Source organism: Lynx canadensis, chromosome A2 (genome assembly GCF_007474595.2).
Source record: "Lynx canadensis isolate LIC74 chromosome A2, mLynCan4.pri.v2, whole genome shotgun sequence".
NCBI classification, from domain to species: Eukaryota; Metazoa; Chordata; class Mammalia; order Carnivora; family Felidae; genus Lynx; species Lynx canadensis.
In genome coordinates, this window is record NC_044304.2 from 116,312,686 (window position 1) to 116,335,994 (window position 23,309).

Below are 23,309 nucleotides of genomic sequence, written 5' to 3' on the forward strand. Positions count from 1 at the left end.
TTTTTTAAAAAATAAAAAATAAAAAAAAAAAAGAATGAGCTCTACTGGCACAGCCTCAAGACTGCCTCTAGCAGGCTGTGTCTGGAGTCTAGTGGACAGGGGCTGAGCAGCATCCAGCTTCCTACTCTGAATATCTGCCGGGCCCATGGGTCCAGAGACCCTTCTAGGTATAAAAGATTACAGTCACCCAAAGGGTGGGGGCAGGTGCAGAATTAGCAGTCTCTAACTCACCTTCTTCCCAGTTTGGCAAACACATTAGTGTATCTGATGCCGTTCTTCCCAAAGCCCTTCTGAAAGGCTCTCAAAGTTATTCTGGCCACCAGATAAGAGAAGACAGGAATACAGGTAGAATTTTGTACCCTGTTCTAAGTAAATCCCTATAAGAAACACAATACCCAAATTCGTTCAGAAGGCAGGAGCCTCATTGTCTTTAGCGTTGCTGCAGTATCTAGGGCAGATTATGTGAAGATACCCAGGAAATTCTTCAAAAGAAAAATTCTTTGTCTATGTTGAACAGCTCCCCAAAACCACACAAATGACTGTGGGCTTTTGTGCCACTGCAGAATACCAGCCATTCTAGAACCCTAAATGTGGCTACCTTTAGACCAACAAAGCAGAACTTGGATGACCAGATCTAACGCAGACTACAAGGAAGATGACAATGAAGTATGAGTTTGTTGGGAAAGGGAATTAGCTAATGTGGTCTTGCAGTAATATACACACAATTCAGGAAGTATTTCCTGAATGCAGTAGATAATTTTGTAAATCTTAGGACCCTGGGAAATGCTAAGTGCAAAGTTACTGCTATGCTCATCATTACAGACAAATAGATGATACTGTTTTCATAACTACACCACCAGCCTTTACCCTTAGCTGACCCCAGAACAAACATGCTGGCACGTTTTCAAGTAGTTCAGTTTTTGTGGTCACAGTACAAGAACCCAGAATTCCTCTACCAGTGGGTAGAAACTGCTTTCAGACCTCTCTGACCTCAGCCGTAGCAATCTCTTACTCGACACATCCCCAAAGGCAAGGGAATTAAAAGCAAAAGTGAATTACTGGGACCTTATGAAGATAAAAAGCTTCTGCACAGCAAAGGAAACAACCAACAAAACTAAAAGGCAACCAACGGAATGGGAAAAGATATTTGCAAATGACATATCGGACAAAGGGCTAGTATCTAAAATCTATAAAGAGCTCACCAAACTCCACACCCGAAAAAACAAATACCCAGTGAAGAAATGGGCAGAAAACATGAATAGACACTTCTCTAAAGAAGACATCCAGATGGCCACAGGCACATGAAAAGATGTTCAGCGTCGCTCCTTATCAGGGAAATACAAATCAAAACCACATTCAGGTATCACCTCACGCCAGTCAGAGTGGCCAAAATGAACAAATCAGGAGACTATAGATGCTGGAGAGGATGTGGAGACACGGGAACCCTCTTGCACTGTTGGTGGGAATGCAAATTGGTGCAGGCCGCTCTGGAAAGCAGTGTGGAGGTTCCTCAGAAAATTAAAAATAGACCTACCCTATGACCCAGCATAGCACTGCTAGGAATTTATCCAAGGGATACAGGAGTACTGATGCATAGGGGCACTTGTACCCCAATGTTCATAGCAGCACTCTCAACAATAGCCAAATTATGGAAAGAGCCTAAATGTCCATCAACTGATGAATGGATAAAGAAATTGTGGTATTTATACACAATGGAATACTACGTGGCAATGAGAAAAAATGAAATATGGCCTTTTGTAGCAACGTGGATGGAAACTGGAGAGTGTAATGCTAAGTGAAATAAGCCATACAGAGAAAGACAGATACCATATGGTTTCACTCTTATGTGGATCCTGAGAAACTTAACAGGAACCCATGGGGGAGGGGAAGGAAAAAAAAAAAAAAAAGAGGTTAGAGTGGGAGAGAGCCAAAGCATAAGAGACTGTTAAAAACTGAGAACTGAGGGTTGATGGGGGGTGGGAGGGAGGGGAGGGTGGGTGATGGGTATTGAGGAGGGCACCTTTTGGGATGAGCACTGGGTGTTGTATGGAAACCAATTTGTCAATAAATTTCATAAAAAAAAAAAATATATAAAAAAAAATAAAAATAAAAATAAATAAAATAAAAATAAAAAATAAAAAAAAAGAAACTGCTTTCAGTTGTGAATGGGCTGTAAACTGTTCCTTGGAACAATGCCCTTGTTCAGATGTCTTTGCTATTCAGAGAAGTACCCAAGGCACTAAGCATGGTGCTCCAAGTTCTCAGGCTAGATGGATAACAAATTTCAGGGTCCTGTCCAGGCACTTAATCTCAATACCTACTTCCCAGATCTGGGAGCAGAGCTCTGAGCTTTGGATTTTTTAGCCTACAAAGCATGTTCGTTTTGACTCTTTGTAAGTAACCAGACCTTAAAATAATCTAGCCTGGTATGCTTTTGTTCTCTGCCCCAGGCTGAGCAACACCTGCCCCATTTGAGTGACTTCTGGGCAGTGTATTGATGGTTCCTTCTATTAATGACCCAATTTGTAACTTAAAAAGGTAAGGCTTAATCTTGACTCTCCAGGGCTAAGGTCATCACTACCTAACTCTGAGACCAGTCTCCTCTTAAATACCTTCCTGGTGAATTTGAGGCAGAGCTGTATCCAACTGGCCTAACCATAACCCTGCCAAATGGTGTCAGGTTCCTTCCCTGCAATGTTGCAACCAAACCTTGACCAAAATTCTCCAAACACTGGGAAAAACATGAGATTTGGAATCTAACGGCAAAGTTGAGAGTCCTACCCTGCTAACAAGTTCTTTGTACAAATCCTTTTCCTCTCGATCTCAGTCTTCCCATAGGGTAGGGTGTGTGGTGTGATGTGGACAGTGTGATACAAAAAAAAAGTGGAGTTAATAACATCTGTTTAACCTATCTTGAAGGGCTGTTATGGATGAGAAATCCTAAAGGTGTTTTTATCAGTTGTCGGGTGCCCATCCCCAGGTCCCATCTGAGAGGTTTCTTACCAAGTGACACAGCGCAGGAATAATCTGGAGTTTACAGCAAGCACCCAGCAGAACCGCTGCATTGTCTGGCATTTCTGCAGGAGACAAACATCAGTCACTGTCCAAAAAACCCATGGGAACAGGCCAGCCCCTGAATTGTACCTAATTTATACTTTAGTGCTCTCCCATCAGCCAGGCAGAGAACATCCTCAGTCTCAGTAATTACTGAAAAAATGAAAGGTGCTAAAGAGGCAGCAAAGGCCTTTTAGGTGGGAACCAGGTAACCAGCTCTGTGTTCACTAGAGGATAGTCCTTGACATTCAATTTGCCAATCAGGAAGAACTGTACAGACTCAAGGAAAAGCAAATTTATGTAGAAAAGTAGAACCTACCTTTTCTTAAAGACAACAAAGGTGAAGAAGGAAGCTTGTGCCCCTCCCAAAGCCAAAGCAAAGGCTTTGAAGGCCAAGAAAAGGGTGCTGAAATCACACACACACACACACACACACACACACAACACACACAAATCTAACGTCACCTACCTTCCAACAGGCCAAGACACTGTGTCTCCAGAGGCAGCCCAAATACCCTCAAAAGAGTGCCCCCTGGCCAGGAGAAACCCGCTTGACCACTATGCCATCATCAAGTTCCCCCTAATCTTGAGTCAGCCATGAAGGAAACAGAAGAGAATAACACACTTGTGTTCATTATGGAGGTCAAAGCCAACAAGCACCAGATAAAACAGGCTGTGAAGCAGCTGTATGACATTGATGTGGCCAAGATCAACACCTCCATCAGGCCCAATGGAGAGAAGGCAGCATATGTTCAACTGGCTCCTCACTATGATGCTTTGACTATTGCCAATGAAATTGAGATCATCTACATGGAATCCAGCTGGCTAAATCTAAATTTTTTCACCCAAAAAAAAAAAAAAAATAGAACCTAAGATTTGGTGATAAGAGCTGTGTTTGAGCTCTGCTACATATTTAGGGTAGGACTTTGGGTATACCTCTCTGAGCATGTTTCCTCATTTGACCATAGTTTTGTTTCTGCATATGCCAGAGAACCAAGTAAACTGTGAAGGGTTCCTTCCACTCAGGTCACTAGTCATTTTGGGGAGAAAAATGCAACATGGCTGGATAAAGGGGTGGCACTGCAGATCCCCCCCAGCCACCCACACTAGCTTGACACAAGGGGCACCAATGGCACAATGAGTTGGTGCAGGGCTGTGATGAGGCTGAGGGCTACACTGGAAGGGCCCTGCCAAGTCCCAGGAAAAGGAAATCCACATCAATGTTATTCAAAATGGATTTTAAATACCAACCAGGATAAAAACAGACGCAGTTCTAAGAGAACCCAAATCCCTCAGGCTATAACCTTTGAACTGGAAAGGCAAAGAGAGAAATGAGTCACCTGTTGCATCATCTGGTCCAGGGACCACTCATGAACTCCCTCCATTTCCTGCATTCGTTAGCAGCCTTATTTATAAATAGCAATATGTCACCAAGGCTGTGGCCCAGCAGAGTACAATGAAATATAGCCCATTTCTAAGACAGAAATGCTGCTAGGAAGATAAGGCAGTTCTCCCTCTTGAGAACCCCCGAAAATTGCATTTAAATGTTGTGTGTGCGGGGCGCCTGGGTGGCGCAGTCGGTTAAGCGTCCGACTTCAGCCAGGTCACGATCTCACGGTCCGTGAGTTCGAGCCCCGCGTCGGGCTCTGGGCTGATGGCTCAGAGCCTGGAACCTGCTTCCGATTCTGTGTCTCCCTCTCTCTCTGCCCCTCCCCCGTTCATGCTCTGTCTCTCTCGGTCCCAAAAATAAATAAACGTTGAAAAAAAAAAAAATTTAAATGTTGTGTGTGCATTTGCCCACAGAGAGGGTCCACAGTCCATGAATTATCAAGCAGGCCCTTATCCCAAATCAGGAAGATGCAGCTGGTAAATATATGACCCCAGGTGGAAAGATCACAGGACCAGGAAGGGCAGTGACAAAGTCACCTGGAACATGATCATGTCCTGGCCGAGCCACTGTCACACGTCATCTCCCGTGTTTATGCTTCCATTCCCTCACTTTTCTGGCTCCTGAGTCCCATGTAGTCATCATCCACTCTCCCTTATTCTTAGAAATACTTTAGTTCCAGGTTAGGAGGATAGTCATTCACTATTTTGAGCAATGGTGGTAAGGAGAGAAGGATGAAATAACAGCATCTGCTTTACAAACCATACCAACTAATTTTACTACTTTAACTTCCCTGTGGGTGCAGATGATTATCTTCCCCTATCTCAACACCTAGCAGTGCCTACAACACATAAGAGGCCTCTTCAGTATTTCTTGAGTTGAAATGATTTATTTTGACTGCTCTTCTGTATTCTGACTCTTTACAAATGAGACCTGAGGAGTTCACACTTAAGGTCACAAAGTGGTTGAGGAAGAGTTCCAGACACAGGCAAGATGCTGGATAAGTTAAGCATGAAGAGACTGGTTCATGATGCAATGTAGGAAGATCCTGAACCCACCTCTTCCTGTGGTGCCCCAAATCTCCAGCTACATATGGAACAATATCCTCTGAAAAAAAACCCACAACCACCAGAGCAACTCCTACACATCTGGCAAGCAAGGAACATCCCACATTGAAGCAGGTAAGAAAGGCTGAGCCACAAAGTCACCATAAACCCCACCTTTGGCACAGTGACCCACAATTGGGAGAGAACTTAAAAGCTTCTCTATGAAAAGCAAAGAGTTTGAACCCTACATTTTTAAGACAGGCACCGCAGGAACCAGCTCCTTACACCTCTAGCTTTGAAAGCCAATGGGGCTCATGTCCTTGAGACCCACAAGGCTATAGCAAACTGAGAAATGGTTCATTAAAGCCTTGCACATGGACTTACCTACACCAAGGCAGCCCTTTGACAGGTGTCCAGACTTTCTGTGCAACAGGCTTGTTATCTTAAAGCAGCAATCTGGGGGTGCCTGTGTGGCTCAGTCAGCTAAGCATCCAACTTCAGCTCAGGTCATGATCTCACAGTTTATGGGTTTGAGCCCCACATCCAGACTCAGAACTTGGGGCCTGTTTTGGATTCTGTGTTTCCCTCTCTCTGTGCCACTCCCTGCTCACACTGTCATTCAAAAACAAACATTAAAAAAGAAACAAGCAGCAATCTAAAGGGCAGACACCTCAAACAGAGGAGAGGCCTGCTGGAGTACACTGTAAGGATAGATAGCTGCCAGTGCTTACCATCTTTGCATCCTTCCTCTACCACACTCCAGAGCACCAATATCTCCTGGAGGGGAGCCATTGCACAGGTCTGATGCTCTAGTTTTTATGGCTGCCAGCCAGAGAATACCTCTTGATCACCTGGCTCTGGTGGTGAGCAGGCTTGAGATCCTGGGCCCCATGGGACAGTAACAAATGGAGAGAGTTCTTGGCTGCCTACTACCCCCAGTTTTCCCATGACAGGCCTACTTGAAGAAGAAGGGGAAGATGGCAGCTGAGTAGGAGGAACCTAGGCTTGCTGCATCCCACAAATACTAGACAACTATCATATCATCCTAAGGACGCCAGAAATCTATATGAAGACTGGCAGAATAAACTCCACAACTAAAGGTAGAGAAGAGGCCACATCAAAAAGATAGAGTCCAGAGTTGTGGCTTGAGAGAGAAATGGATCATGGCAACCGCAGAATGGAAGGAGCAGTGGTCACAGAGAAGGGTGAAACACAGGGGAGCACACAGAAAAAATGAATCCCCACAGCAATCGGCTTGGAAAGCAAAAGGGCACTTACTTCCTGAGTTCTTGCAACCAGTGGTGCTTAAAGCCCCGATTTTTAAAGGACATCGCCTGCCTTCTCTTCAAGAGCAGCCCCAAATAGCCTGCAGACATACAGCATGAAATAGCAATCTGAAGAGTGTCTTGGGGCACACACTGAGGAGGTTAGTTGCTCATCTGAGAGCATGTTCTAGAGAGACAGTGTTCATGGAGAGACCCCTCTGAGAACATAGGAACTGGCAAATGCCTTCCCCTACCCCTCCCATTAACATAAAAGCAGAGTCACCTGTAGCAACCAGGGCAAGGGGCACCTGGCTGGCTCAGTCGGTTGAGCATCCAACTTCGGCCCAGGTCATTATCTTGTGGTTTACGAGTTCCAGCTCTGCATTGGGCTCTGTACTGACAGCTCAAGGCCTAGAGGCTGCTTTGGATTTTGTGTCTCCCTTTCTTTCTGCCCCTGCCCAGCTTGCATTCTGTCTCTCTCTCTCACACAAATAAATAAAAACATGTAAAAAAATTTTAAAGTTCTAAAAAGTGTAATGCCAACACTTGGTACTTAACTCAATTATACCTAGCTTCATGCTCTGCAAGAACCACACTTTCCAGTCATGCTTGCCCCATTCCCAGCAGGCCCCCCCTTCAGAAGAGGGCCCCAAATTCCTGACAACACTGCATGTCCTGACTTACACGTTTTGTGAGGCCTCTGTTCCAGTGGCAGCAGCAATAGATCTCATTAACAAGCAGATCAGAGCACACCTAGTTAAACACACCAACTCAGGCCAAGGACCAAACTCTGTCCACAACAGACAAAGAGAGCCTCTGCAGACTAGTCTGAAGGATAAAGTAGCCAGGACACATTAGAGACACTCCTGGAATCACCAGGCCTTGGGGAACAGGGGCCATTACACTGCAGAGCACTACAGGATCTCTTCTTCATAAAGCCCTTACCTAAGGGTAAGAACAGAAGATGTAGCTAACTTTCCTAACAACGAAACAGGCACAGAGACTTAGACAAAATAAGACATTTTGTCCCAAATGAAAAGACAAGGCTACCTCAGAAGTTCTAAGAAAAACAGATATATAGTACCATGCCTGGTAAAGAATTTAAAGCTGTGACCCTAAGGATTCTCATAGGACTTGAGAAAAGAGTGGAGAACACTAGGGAGACCATTAACCCAGAGATAAGGAATAACATAGCAGAGATAAAGGGCTCAATAAACAAAATGAGAAACATTCTTGATGGAATGAATATCAGGCTGGAGAAAACACAGGAATCAATTAATGATAGAAAAGACAGTAATGGAAAGAAATCAAGCTGAACAAAAGAGAAAAAATAATTATGCAAAACAAGAATAGACTTAGGAAACTCAGTGACTCCATCAAATGTAATGACATTCACATTATAGGAGTTCCAGAAGAAGCAGAGAGAGAAAAGGAGCCAGAAAATTTATTTGAAGAAATAATAGCTGAAAATTACCCTGATTCAGGGAAGGAAACAGATATCCAGATTCGGGAGGCACAGAGAACCTCCAACTAAATCAGCAAAAGCAGATGCACACCAAGACATACTGTAATTAAAATGGCAAAATATAGTGATAATGAAAAAATATTAAAAGACAGGGGCACCTGGGTGGCTCAGTCATTTAAGCATCCAACTCTTGATTTCAGCTCAAGTCATGATCTGAGGGTTGTGGGAGCAAGCCTCAGTATTGGGTTCTGCACTGGGCATGGAGCCCATTTAAGATTCTCTCTCCCTCCCTCTGCCCTTCCCCCACTTGTTTGCTTGCACTCTGTCAAACAAATAAATAGGTAAATAAAAATTTAAGAATAAAAGCAGCAAGACAAAGTAACCAGTTACATACAAAAGAAAACACCATAAGGCTACCTGGATTTTTCAGCAGAAACTTTCCAAGCCAGAAGGGAGTGGCAGGATATATTCAAAGTACTGAGTGGGAAAAATCAGCAGCCAAGAACACTGTCCAGCAAGGCTATCATTAGAATAGAAGAGAGATAAAGATTTTCCCAGATAAGCAAAAACTAAAGAAGTTCATGACCATTAAACCAGCCCTGCAAGAAATACTAAAGGGGACTCTGACTAGAAAGGAAAGATTAAAAAATGACAGTATGAAGGTCAAAAACACAAAAGCAATAAAAATGAGTATTTCTGTGAAAAAACAGTCAAGGAACTCACAAAAAAAGACATAAAATATGACACCATGTACTTAAAACATTGAGAAAGAAGGAGTAATGAATGGGTTCAAACATAAGTAACCAACTTACATGCAGAAGATGTTATGCTATGTTATGTTCTGCTACATGCAGAAGATGTTATGTACACACCTAATGGTAACCACAAACCAAAAGCACTAGTAAAGAGGCAAAGAATAAAGAGATAGAAATGCAAATATATCACTAAAGAAAACCAGTAAACCCTGAAAGCAAGAAAGGATCAGAGAAAATGTTCAGAAACAACCACGAAACAAATAATAAAATGGCAACAAATGCATATCAATAATATCTTGGAATATAAATGGACTAAATGCTTCAATCAAAAGATAGAGAGTAACAGAGTAGATTAAAAAATAAGACCCATCTATATGCTGCCAACAAGAGACTTATTTTAAAAAAAAAATTTTTTAGTATTTATTTTTGAGAGAGAGAGACAGAGTGGAAGCAGGGGAGGGGCAGAGAGAGAGGGAGACACAGAATCTGACACAGGCTCTAGGCTCTGAGCTGTCAGCACACAGCCCGACGTGGGACTCCAACTTGGGAATGGTGAGATCTTGACCTGAGCTTAAGTCAGCAGATGCTTAACCGACTGAGCCACCCAGGCACCCCAACAAAAGACTTATTTTAGACCTAAAGACACCTTCAGGTTGAAAGTGAGGGGATAGAGACACATTTATCATGCAAAAGGATGTCAGAAGAAAGCTGGTATAGCAATACTTATATTGGACAAAATAGACTTTAAAACAAGACTGTAACAAGAGACAAAGAAGGACTCTATATAATAATAGGCCATCATCCAGCAAGAAGACATAAAAATTGAAATATTTATGCATCCAACATGGGAGCACCCAAATACATAAAGGAGTTAATAACAAACATAAAGGAAATAACTAATCTATAATAATACAGTAAGAGGAGGGGACTTTAACACCCCACTTACATCAATGGACAGATTATCTAAACAGAAAATCAGCAAGAAGATGGCTTTGAGTGACACACTGGACCAGATGGATTTAACAGTTATATTCAGAACATTCCTTCCTAAAACAGCATAATACACATTCTTTTCAAGTGCACAAGGAACGTTCTGCAGAACAGACCGCATATTAGACCACAAACAAGCCTCAACAAACTTAAAAAGATCAGTCATACCATGCAGCTTTTCTGACTACAACATTATGAAACTAGAAGTCAACCACAAGAAAAAATCTGGAAACACCACAAATACATGGAGGTTAAATAACATGCTACTAAACAATAAATGAGTCAACCAGGAAATTAAAGACAAAATTAAAAATTACATGGAAACAAATGAAAATGAAAACATGATGGTCCAAAACCTTTGGGATGCAGCAAAAGCAGTCATAAGAGGATAGTGTATAGCAATATAGGCCTGCCCCAACAGCAAAAATGTCAAATACACAATCTAATCTTATACCTAAAGGAGCTAGAAAAAGAACAAAACCTAAAACCAGCAGAGGGAAGGAAATAATAAAGACTAGAACAGAAATAAATGATATAGAAACTAAGACAACAATGGAAGATCAATGAAACCAGGAGCTGGTTCTTTGGGGGGGAGGGGGACAAAAAAATTGATAAACCTCTAGCTGGACATATCAAGAAAAAAAGAGAAAGGACCCAAATAAAGTCACAAATGAAAGATTAAAAATAACAAACACCACAGAAATACAACTATATGAGTAGTATAAAAAATTATATGTCAAAAAACTGGATAACCTAGAAGAAATGGATAAATTCCTAGAAACATATAACCTACCAAAACAGGGGAAAAAAAAAAATAGAAACTTTGAATAGATTACCAGCAAAGAAATTGAATCAGTAATCAAACAACTCCCAAGAAACCAAAGTCCAGGACCAGATGGTTCCACAGGCAAATTCTACCAAACATTTAAAGAAGAGTTAACTATGCTTCTCAAACTATTCCAAAAGATAAAAAGGAAGGAAAAAAGTTCCAAATTCATTCTATGAGAGTAGTGTTATCCTGATAGCAAAACCAGATGAAAACACCAAAACAAAACAAAACAAAACAGAATTTTAGGCCATTATCTCTGATGAACATGGATTCTAAAATCCTCAAGAAAATACTAGCAAACCAAACCCAAACCCAATACATTTAAAAAATCATTCACCATGACCAAATGCAATTTATTCCTGGGCTGCAAGGTTGATTCAATATTCACAAATCAATGTGATACATCACACCAATAAGAGAAAGGATAAGTTGGTTAAGGATCTGACCAGCTCAGGTCATGATCTCATGATTCATGAGTTCAAGCTTTGTGTCGGGCTGTATGCGGACAGTTCAGAGCCTGGAGCCTGCTTCAGATTCTGGGTCTCCCTCTCTCTCTGCCCCTCTCCCTGTCTGTTTCTCAAAAATTAAAAAAAAAAAAATTTAATAAGAGAAAAGCTAAGAACCAAATGATCACTTCAATAGACACTGAAAAAGCATTTGACAAAGTACAACATCTATTCATCATAATAACCCTCAACAAAGTAGGTTTAGAGGGAACTTATCTCAACATAATAAATGCCATTTATGAAAAACCCACAGCTAACATCATCTTCAATGGGGACAAACTGAGAGTCTTCCCCTAAGGTCAGGAACAAGATAAGGATGTGTACTCTCACCACTTTTATTAAACATAATAGTACTAAAAGCCCTAGCCACAGCAATCAGACAACAATAAAAAAAGGCATTCAAACTGGTGAGGAAGAAGTCAAACTTTCACTCTTTGCAAATGACATTATACTATGTATAGAAAACCCAGAAAACTCTCATCAAAAAACTAGAACTGATAGGGGCATCTGGGTGGCTCAGTCGGTTGAGCATCCAAAACAACTGACAGCAGTTGTTCTGACAACTTGCTGTCAGAAACAGCAAGTAAGTCTCAGGTTATGTGTCAACTCCCAGTTGCTGCCTATGTGCAAGGCTGCAGAGAATTTGAAACTTTGTCCAGGTTTCAAGGAGAAGGGGACTGTGATGCATTCACCATTTCAGCCACATACTGCATATTTCACATCACTGAACTAGGCTATTGATAGAAATATTTCAATAAGTAATAGGGCATGTGGAAAAAAAAAAAAAAGGCCCTTCACAAACTGGAAAACTCTGGCCAATAGATTAGCCCCTAATAGAATGGCTATATCGAAAGACTCGAGTACACTGATGTTAACATCAGGGAGGAAGGGTCTCTAGTAGTGTTCCACAGGCCTCTATTTTATGTCCTGTCCTAGTTAAAACATGTATCCATGACTTAGAACACAGCATATATCCATAGCATATATACGTAACATATATTCGTTGGCATGTAGAGCTAGCAAGAGGGATCCTGTCTGATTAATTTTTTAAAACCTGATAATGTCCTTGGCCTCTGTTTGTCTGTGGTGCTGGGGAGCAGCCATGAATGCATCAGGAAGTCAACACCTCGACTAATATCATCATGAAGGGAAGTTGTGGGGACAGAGATCCTAGGCTGCTGTGCCAGGTCTTGCCTTTCCAAGAAGGAACTGGAAGCCCAGCCTCCTTACATAGGATGACTACCTTCTGATACCCAAGACCCTCCGGCATGGTGAATCCTGGATGGGAGTGATAGAGGAGTGGCAGGGCAGGGTCCACTGCTAGATAACCACTGCACCACTGTGCTCCAGAAGGGCCATCCCGGGACCATCGTGGAAGCTGTGTTGCTGCTGGGCCCAGCATCCTAGTGCATTGGGATACTCTCTACAGTCTCCCTGCCCAAATGTACACAAGGTGGCCAATAAGTCTGCAATGAGGGTCAGAAGTACCAAAACACTAGAGGAAAAAGCAGTAGGCAGATGGAAGCCACTTCCATGCAGCAGTGTCAGGGCTCAAGTATGAATCACAGGCTGTGTTTGAGGAGATGCCTTCCTGTGCCGCTGAGGGTATGTGCCTGCAGACAGCCCTCCTTGGAAGAGAAAAGAGAGAGTAGAGGAAGCTGGCATCACACTCAAGTCTTTGACTTTTCATGGCGATGATATAAGTTTCCTCAGCCTTTCACTTACCCTCCCTGTACTGCTGAAAGGGAAGTAACCATATTTACCACATCTTCCACAACAATAAGCAAAGCAATTTCAAAGCCACAACAGCACTTTCTTTCTCTCTTTCCATACCTGCTAGTGCACTGACCAAGAAGTAGGCTGTAGAAAAGAGCTCCTGGTTGCTGATTGCATCCTCTGGGCCTGGACACTTGCCCTGCATTCTGTACCCCACCAGACACAGGAAAGCCATGAGGTCCTGCTGCTGTGGGGGCTTCAGCTTCCCCAGTATTGCCATTGGGAGTGACAGGCCACTTAATATGTCCTCACACTGCATAAGGAAGAGAAAAGAGATGGATGTAGTAAAGCCAGAGGCCAAGCTGAGGCTCTGCCCCATGACACGCAACCCCTTGCCCTTCCACCATCTCCCAAGTAAAGCAAAACCCTAATTGCTTTCTGTTTTTAAATTACTAATCCGCCAGGTTAGATTTCCTCATAAAAAGAGTAAACAGCCTTGCCCAGGTACTATTCTTTCACAGCAAGGGTAAAATGGATGCAGGAAAACCTTGCAGGACAGGGCAGGGTCTGTCAGGTCGTGCCAGAGATCAGAAACAAGTGACTACATGCAGCACTAAGGAGGGGAACATAAAAACATTATCCCATCATGTTATCCAGCTTTAAACTTGGCACAGCAGCCCCCAACCACATTCCCAGCTAGACCCAGAGCAGCCCCATTCGTGAGCATTGGACCTGCTGGAAGGTGGGTGACCCTGCTAGTAAGGAGTGAGCTCTCCTCCATCATCACCTTTACATCAGGTGCATTCGTAGAAGAGCCCACCAGCCCCCACTACCTGGGAAGCTTGTTTCTCCTGCACTTGACAGGACACCTGATGTTCTTTCCAAATGTACTACTGGTCTGATATTTCCCTCTTGGAGCTATTCTAAGAAGTATAAGTCAGGGGCTTTTTGAAACATGTGTGTTCTTCCTGGGGCTCGTACACCCTCCTCTGAGCTGCACATCGCCCAGAACACCCAGATGTCTTGGACTGTTAGACTCTTTCTACAAGTATAGGGTCCCCCACCGGTGGCCAAGCTCTTTTGGTACAGTCCAATTTCAAGAGGGGAAAATAACATGAATGCTCTTCTGGAAATCATAAAAGCATTGAATCAGAAAATCAGAGTTCAAAATCTCTGAATAATAGAAAAAAGAAAAGAAAAACCTATCATATAAATCATCTGCTCTAGCCCCCTTAAGGAAGGAGAGTGCAAAGTCTGGCAGGTTGCCAGGTGGTGTGTCCTTTACCATTTGTACAACTAATAGTTAAGGAACTCAACCAGAAAATCCTGCTGCTACAAACCAAAAAAATACAAAGGCCTGCTTTTCAATCTATTCTAAATAGAATAAATTGACCTATTGGACTCTGCCACACAGCCCCCTTGTAGTGGGGCTGAATAGAGGCCCCCAAAATATATGTTCACCTGGAACTTTAGAGTTTGACCTTATTTGGAATTAAAGTCTTTGCAGATATAATTAAAATAAGGATCTCAAGATGAGATGCTCCTAGGCTGGAATGGGTCCTACATCCAATGGTGAGTGTCCTTTAAGGGACAGAAAAGGAGAAGACATCAACACAGAAGACAGGGGCATAGGAAGACAGAGTAGAGACTGGAGCAGTGTGGCCACAAGCCAAGGAGCATCAGGAGCCACAAGAAGCTGGAAGAGGCAAGGAAGCATCCTCCCCTAGAGCCTGTGGGGGAAGCATGGCCCTGCTGACTTCTCAGCTTCAGACTTCGGGCCTCCAGAACTGTAAGAGAGTTTGTAGTAATTTACTATGACAGCCCGAGGGAACCAATCTGCACTTCGATTCTTGACATCAGCTACCTTTCTGCATTTAGATAACTAAGGATCTGGGAATAAGAAAAAGAGAAGCTTTAAGGTTTAAAGGAAGTGAGGAAATTTTAAATGCAATTTTATCCCAGCTCACAGCCTCATCCCAAGAGGTCTAGCCTGTCCACATCTCCTGAAAACCCAGGTAGAAGCAGCACTGCCTTGAGAGGTCTGTGGTCTTACCACTTGTTCCAGGACCACAAGCAATTCTTCATCGAACAGGACCGCCTGGAGGATGTCACTAAGTGCTGTCTGTTGCTGTTCTGGCAGCTCCAAAAACAGATGGAAATCCCTCTCCAAGAGCAGAGTCCCTGTGAAAACAGCAGAGCACACCCAGCATCATGACTCCCATGCGTGTCTCAGAACAAAGGACAGCAGCCTTTGCTTTTTATAGTAATCGTCCTCAGTTCTTTGAAAGACACATGCAGAGGGGCGCCTGGGTGGCGCAGTCGGTTAAGCGTCCGACTTCAGCCAGGTCACGATCTCGCGGTCCGGGAGTTCGAGCCCCGCGTCAGGCTCTGGGCTGACGGCTCGGAGCCTGGAGCCTGTTTCCGATTCTGTGTCTCCCTCTCTCTCTGCCCCTCCCCCGTTCATGCTCTGTCTCTCTCTGTCCCAAAAATAAATAAACGTTAAAAAAAAAAAAATTAAAAAAAAAAAAAAAAAAAAGAAAGACACATGCAGTAACACAGTAACATGCAGTAACACACAATGGAACTAGGAAGCAAAAGACATCGAGCTAGATACCACCCTGCGTGTTTTTCAATAACCACTCACACTACTGCAAGAAGAAAGAAGGGGGACAAAAAGAGAAAAGAAAGAGGGCACCCGGATTCATTTCAGACTTAACTCTTTTTTCTGAGGACTTACTAAATATTAAGTCTACTTTCTGGAAAAGTCTAATCAATTATTTAGACTCCTCTTTAGCATGATTTCTACAGAAGTCAATTATCAAGGCTGAATTACTAACCATCACTCAATACTTTTATAGGGCTTTGCAGCCATGCAGACTCCAAAGTCCATTATTTTCCATGTCCTTTCTTTTAATACCATGCATATTTTTATCCTTTAATATTTAATGCTTGCTTTTCAAAGAGTCTGGCACCCTATTTTTATGGCAAACACCAGCCATTCCATTTTTCCCATTCATTATTCTTCACCCATCCTGGAGAATGGGCAGGTGCACAGACCCACCAGCTGGGTTATGCACATCTTCTGCAGGATGGTTGAGGCTCTCTCCTTAAAATCTTTTCTGTATTTTTTTAAACAACACTGGAATACTTCTAGTAAATTAAGCCCAGTGAGGATTTAAGAACAAGATTTGATAAACCAAAACCGTTTCATATGCAGAAATGCATACTAATACATAATGCACTACCTCTGCTGATGGCAAATTCCAATACACAATGGTCAGAGAGCCCCATGGAGAGGAACAGGTCACATCAGTCACTGACCCATTCAAAAACTTCTCTATAAATACAGCTAGGTCTTTGCCATGCCATCCTGGAGAGAAGAGCTCTCCTGGTTAGTGTAAAGTCCAAGGGCATAAAGGCCAGGCTGGCCCCCACCCTACTCCACATCAGGCTGATTTGAATGGCCAACTGACAGGGTGGACTGGTAGGAAAGGAAATGATAAGCTGCAGTCCATGAACTCTTGTCCCTTCCCTGGAGCACAGGACACGGCTGCAGGGCCGCTCTGTTGTGTCCTAACCTACGACCATGCTTAAATGGCAGCTGGAAGTCAGACCCAACTGTCAGTCTCAAGGAGGCAGAGGAGGGGCCTGCAGCCCTGCAGGATGGAAGAGCCCTATCCTTCCCTGCCATTTCTTCCAACCCTGATGCTTTTGCTACAGAAAGAAGTATCTTCTAGTTTGGGACCCTCTGAAGCCCCATAGATGACAGTCTCTTCTTATCCTCCTGGCCATTCTCCAGATCATTCTGAGCTGTTTCTAGCTCTTTTTACCAAGTTCTTACCCAGTTATTTGTTTCCCCTTTTCCTTGTCCATTTCCTCTTTGGCTACATACTGCACTCCTCCCCGCCCCCACCCCCCACCCGTCCACACCATCACAAGAAAAGCCAACTTTTTAAAACACAAAATCCTATGAAGAATAAAAGGAATTGCTGCAGGCAAGTCACAGGTACTCCCCTCCTCCTCACCGGATGCAGGGCTTCAAGCCACGTGGATAAAGAGCCCCCAAGAGAGCATTTTGCAATGCTGACGAAAGCCTTGCCTGTGCTGGCAGTGAAGGCTGGAATGTAATGAAACAGATGCAAAATTTGGGATATGGCTCTTTGCTAACTAGCTACTTTTAATAGTCTGCGAGTCTTCTATGGATAAAATGAAAGAAAATGCCAAACCCCAGACTCTTTCACTCCTTAGTCTTCCACCCTTTCCTCAAAACATGGCACCCAAGACCTGAGGTTCCCTAAGATTCCACAGAGGTGCATCCTGCTGAGTGGACTAGGTCTGACTTGGAAGCATTGTTCCCTCTGTTCTCAAATGTTCTCCATTAAGTCGCTGAGGAGTCACCGCTCCTGAAGACCACCTCACCTCATGAAGTATCGTACTAAAGTAGCAATCAGATTACCACACCCCACCCTGCTGACAATACCTTGTTTTAAAACATTCAGCGGCCAATCCAGGGCAGATGGTCCTGGTCCAGAATCTGGCATTTCCCAAAATGGAAACTCTTCAAAGGACGGAAGGTCCAGGAAGACATAGTCACTTCTGTGAATCTCAAAGCCACCATGCTTCCCTTGTAGGAGGCAGAATTCTGTAATGTGGGAGAAAAGGACAAGCCAGGCATAGGGTCAGCTGAGACTTGTTGGCACATCTCAAACCCAGGATTACCTAATAGGGAAGTGGGGGGTGAAGGGGAACACATCCACTCTCTGATCCCATAAGCCCACTTCCTACACATTACACTGTTTGATGAAAAGTCAGCCACTTCCTAGAAATACAGGAAAATGGTTGTTCTCAACATAAAGCTCTCCAGTGTGTCCTCTCTGAACGGGTGGGAGGCAATCTTTCCAACATCAGAAGTATTTCCTTAGCCTGACTTGAACAAACTGTTAAATAGCAAAAATTCAAATGAGTACATTTTAAAATGACAGCAGTTGGGGCCAGTGGTTTTCTTTTTTTTTTTTTTTAATTTTTTTAATGTTTATTCTTGAGAGAGAGAGAGTATGAGCAGGGAAGGGGCAGAGAGAGATGGAGACACAGAATCCGAAGCAGGCTCCAGTTTCCAAGCTGTCAGCACAGCGCCTGATGCAGGGCTTGAACTCACGGACCGCAAGATCATGACCTGAGCCCAAGTCAGACACAAAACCGACTGAGCCACCTAGGTGTCCCTAGTGGTTTTCTTTTTAATAAAGCCAAATCATAAACATCTTCCCATGTTTGAAACAAAAAATTTGAATTTGATTAATAAATTTGATTTGATTGAACTGATGATATTAAAGTATTATTGACAATATAAGTATACGAGTGGTATGTGGTTGTAGTTTTCAAGTCTTGTCTTTTATTCATTAATAAATAAAATAATACTCAACAATTAAAAGTGAATTTCTGATTTCTGCAATTGTATAAGTGAATCTTACAAACATATTAAGTGAAAAGACCAGACTCAAATAAATACAGTCTCCATGAATCTATATAAAGGCAAAACTTGTCTTTAAAAAAAAAAAAAGTATCATCTTCAGATATACTGAAGTATTTATAGAGCAATACAATGCCTAGGATTTGTTTCGAAATTATTGAATGGGATGGAGGGAGGTGGTCAAGTTGTAGATGAAACACAAATCAACCCAGTTATGAAAGCTGGTACATGGGAGTTCATAGTATTATCTCTACTTTTGAACATGTATAAATTTTCCATAATAAAAAGTTTTTTTAAATAATAAAATATTTCCTTAAATATGTCCATATTTAAGAACCTAAGGTAACAGTTATGTGACAGTTATTATGTCCTTAATAAGCAAAAATAGCAAGTGCACTCATGAATTAGGGCTCTTTTTATCTTTCTATTTAAATTTTTTTTAATGTTTATTTTTGAGAGAGAGAGTGTGAGTGGGAGAGGGGCAGAGAGAGAGAGAGAGAGAGAGAGAGAGAGAGAGAATCCGAAGCAGGTTCCAGGCTCTGAGCTGTTAGCACAGACGCCTGACATGGGGCTGGAACCCACAAGCCGTGAGATCATGACCCGAGCCAATGTCGGACGCTTAACTGACTGAGGCACCCAGGTGCCCCTTATGCTTCTATTAAATCATTTGTGTACTTAAGCACAGGCTACAGAATTAAAATGTGGATGGCATGAGGATTAGCACATATTTTTACTTGCTTGTGGGTACTAATGACAAAAATCAAATGGCTATCTAAAGACAAATGAAACAATCCTTCATTTATGCACTCATCCAACCCACACTCAGTGGGCATCTGGGGCACCCCTGACTCATTGTGCCCTTGGCACCAGGCACTGAGGCAGATGAATGTGAACCAGGCTTCAGGTGTTAACCTTGCTCCCCCAAGACAGCCACCATGACAATTAACATAGGCTCAAATCCTGCCAAGAGCCAGGCAGGCCCCCCAGCTGGTAATTTAGGAGTCTATGGCATCAGCACCACTCTTGCCTATACACATGCACAGAACCCTGGAGACACTGCCAATTCTTTCATTGTTTTCTGTGTTGGTCACTGTGCCAAGAGCCAGTGACACAAAAGGACTATAGTCCAGGCCTCAACAGTAAGTATGTTATGAGTGGGAACAGACATAGCATAGGGGTACTGGAAGAGGTGCACAGGTCCCTGAAGCCAAAATGGCAAGAGCAGAGAGAGAACCAGAAAAAGTTTCTTGGATGAAGCAGTGTCTAAGGAGCCTCCTAAAGTTTTGGTAAGAATTAGCTGGACAAAGAGGGCAGAGAGCACACAGGCAGTCATGGGGCTCTGGAATAAGGGCCAGACGAGTGTTCCTAGACAGTGGGTTAACTCTGGCCAGATGGCTACATCAGCAGCATCTGGAGATTAGAAGGAAGGCTAGACACCTGTTGGGGCTGGACCACAACACACCTGAAATGCAGACTTTGTTTTGGGACAAAGGGAGCCCTTGAAGGGTGTTTACGCAGGTGTGTGAAATGACCACATTTTTATTTTTAAAGAATCATATTAGTTATACTGCTAGGATGGAACAGATGGGGAAAGATTCACAGAAGCGGGGAAGCCAATTAAGAGTGTGTGGCAGGACTTGGTGGGGAAATGCTATTGGGGCCAGTAGACCTGCAGACAAGTGCGCTGACCGAGGCTGAGTCAGGGGCACAGGTTCATGTCCACAGGGCATCCAATCAGAAGTATGCACTGAAAGGACACTGGTATAATGCCTAATTGTACGAAGTACAAGGCTAAAGTTCAAAACCATAAAACGACATCTATGATTGGCTATAAGAGGAAAGCTATTGGTGAAGGAAGGGGTCATGGATGAGAGAATCTCTTGGCTACGACAGGCCACATGGTGCCCCCCACAAGGGACTCAGAGGAGTCGGCCTCCACATAAAGTTTCAGAGGACAAACAGGATCCTTGTCCAATGTATTCCCTCTCAGAAGGTGGGGAGGAGACATCAGGCAGCCTCTTAAGGGCCCTTCTGGCCCCTGCAAATCTATGTTTGTGAAGCCAGATCAGAATATTCTGTGGAACACAGATGGGGGAAAAGGCAGGGGGGAGCAAAACTGGCTTAAAAATCAGGCTATGAGTCGCACAGAAAGTCGGCCTGGCCACCAGGCTGCACAGGCACAGATTCGGCGTTGGGAAAGGGCAATGGAGCGGGGCTTCCTAGGCCAGGGTGTGGGAAGTGAGCCAAAAGAACCTCCATGATCCCCCCTGGGGACCTCTTCTCAACAGCACAAAGAGGAGCATATTTTCAAAGACAGCAGAAGCCAGCCAAGATAAAAGGCTGGAAATTGAAATGTAAACAGGAGAGCCAGCCAGACAAGGCTGTGTCTTTCCAATCCTGTCTGAGAAAGAGAGGCCCTCTGCAGGTGCCCCACCAGAGCTGCAAGTGGCAGGGCACTGCCACCTCCTCAGAGAAACAGGAAGGGGATCCTCACAGGCCCCACAGCCTTGAGTGGTAGCCCCAGCCTGGTCTCAGCCACCAAAGGTCCTCAGAGCACTCACGGGCATCCTCGGGTGCAGGCCAAGTTTTCCAAAGGCTAATAAATGTGACCCCTCGACTACCAACCCATCTGGACAGGATAACCGGGCCTAAACATCTTGGGCTGGAGTCACGTAAATGCATGTGGTAACATGCTGATAACAAAAACAGGAGCGACAATCTTGTTCAAGTAGAAGACTTCCAACGAGACAGAATAAAATCATAAAAATGCCAAACAAGGACACAAATTTGGAACCATGGCCTGAAGCCTGTAGGTCACAATTCTTGGTATTTCTGATAGTTCATGCATTCCTAAGGAGCCTCTGCAGAACGATGTCTAAAAACCTGAAACCCTCACTCTGTGTCACCTCCCTGAAATGCAGGCTGCTCCATGTGTGAAAAGAAAGCGGAGGCTCCACCATTGCATTCCGGGCCTCACGCATCTCTTCTTTGGCTCCTCACATGCCCAGGAGCTTGTGACTGTCAGGTAAGGACCATCAGTGTTCTAAGTGCCTGTACTTGTAGCTCAATGCCATAGTTAACTCGTGTGGGCCAAGTGCACACAAAAAGCTGCCTCCTGGACAACTTCCTCTTCCCTAACCTGCCACTTCAGAGAACACACAGGAGAAGAACAGGGGACACCAAGAGATATGTGCATGGTGTATCAAGGAACACCTTTTAAAACTTTTCATTATGGAAAACGTGAAATGGCGCAAGAATAGAGTAGTACAACGAACCTCCTCATACCCACTGACCAGCTTCAACAATTGTTCTTTACCTCTTCCGACCCCACGCATACACCCTTTACATTCCATCTGGACTATTTTTGAAGCAATCCACAGACATGTTACCATTTCATCTGTGAAGACTTCAGTATAATCTCTAACAGAAGACTCTTTTTTTTTATAAACATAACTATACCATTACCATACCTTAAAAAGTCAATTATTATGTTACATTTATTCATTCATGTCCCTAAGAAGTGGTCAGTTTTCTTAGGTTCGACACAACCTCTTCTCAGGAAGAGCAGGAGGAAGGAGCCGTGAGCAACTAAGATCGGCAAACATGAGCTATGCTAAAGCCCTTGTTTTCTTCAAATGATGCAATGACCAGGATCTCCCAGCTTTGAACACACTGGTGAGCAACAGAGCAAGGTCAAGTGGAGCATTTTTGGCTTCATGTTGGGGGAAGGAAGGTGGGATGCTGATAGTATTATTAACAGCTGAGGCTGTTAATAAACAACCACTGTGCCAGGCACTTCACAGGCCTCATTGCATGTAATCCTGACCACAGCTCGGTGAGGGAATGCCTTTCCCATTCCAGAGATGGAGAGTTAATGCTCAGCGACATCCACAACCTACCTCACGGACACCATGGCACCAGGGCCAATCCACAGTCTGTTTGATGGCATGCCCACAGCATAGACCCTGTGCTGTGCTGGTGAAAGTTCATCCACACTTGTCATCCCCACACTTCCCATCTCTTTCCCCTAACACCCAGGGCAGGAGGCGGCACTCACCAAACTGGCCATCCAGTTTCACGTACAACTCGATGACGCTGTAGGCTATGGTGGTGGGAGCCGGGATCTCCAGCACCACGTTGGTGTCCTTGATGACACTCCCATCCTCCTTCGCTGACACCTGTGAGTGAGAGCACAGGCTGCCCCCATGAGCTCAGACTTCCCCAGGCTTCTCTCTGCCTCCCCACTGTGGCCAGCCTTGGGCCTTGCACACAAAAACATTGAGCAAATGCCCAAGGAACCAAGTGGAAAATAGGAGCCAATCAGCAGATGTAAGGATGTGATCCTTGTGGGCCTCATGATGTGATACACATATTGGGAAGTAAATGGCCAAACTTCTGTGGAATGAGATTCCAGAGTGTGGGGGATAATGAGACTAGGTCAACAGTACTGAATAAAGCAGATAAATGAGCAAGGTAACTTGTCATTTCCCTCACGGAGGATTATGGTAACCACTGTGACAGCCCGGACAATGATGACAATCCCAAACAATGTCAGTGCCTGACTGGGAGAACTAGCTAAGAGCAAGGACCTCCCCAGGGGCATCATTCCAGACCCCTGTGGCTGGCACACTGGCTGTTAAATAAGCCCAGGGGAGGTGCTGGAGGCATGAGAGGAGGATTTCCAGGAGACACCAAGTGGTCAGGCAGCAGAGCTCTGTCCTTCCAACACTGTTACAAATATGACCCCTTCCCAGGACAGCCTGGGGAGATCATTGCCTCAACACTGGAGATCAGAGACCCCTTTTAGCAGCTTGATCCCAGTTGGTGGG

The 23,309-nt window shown here is 43.9% G+C and overlaps 1 protein-coding gene across 1 annotated transcript in view; it reads right to left on the reverse strand.

Moving 5' to 3' along the window:
• Positions 1-23,309, reverse strand: part of GSDME (gasdermin E) — a 67,074-nt gene that overhangs the window by 2,507 nt on the left and 41,258 nt on the right. Inside the window, exons 5-9 of the mRNA XM_030308109.1 lie at positions 22,538-22,658; positions 17,494-17,655; positions 15,067-15,194; positions 13,131-13,326; positions 3,004-3,077 (exon numbers count right to left, since the gene is read on the reverse strand). Coding sequence (XP_030163969.1) covers positions 3,004-3,077; positions 13,131-13,326; positions 15,067-15,194; positions 17,494-17,655; positions 22,538-22,658 — 681 coding nt within the window. The remainder of the gene's footprint in view (positions 1-3,003; positions 3,078-13,130; positions 13,327-15,066; positions 15,195-17,493; positions 17,656-22,537; positions 22,659-23,309) is intronic.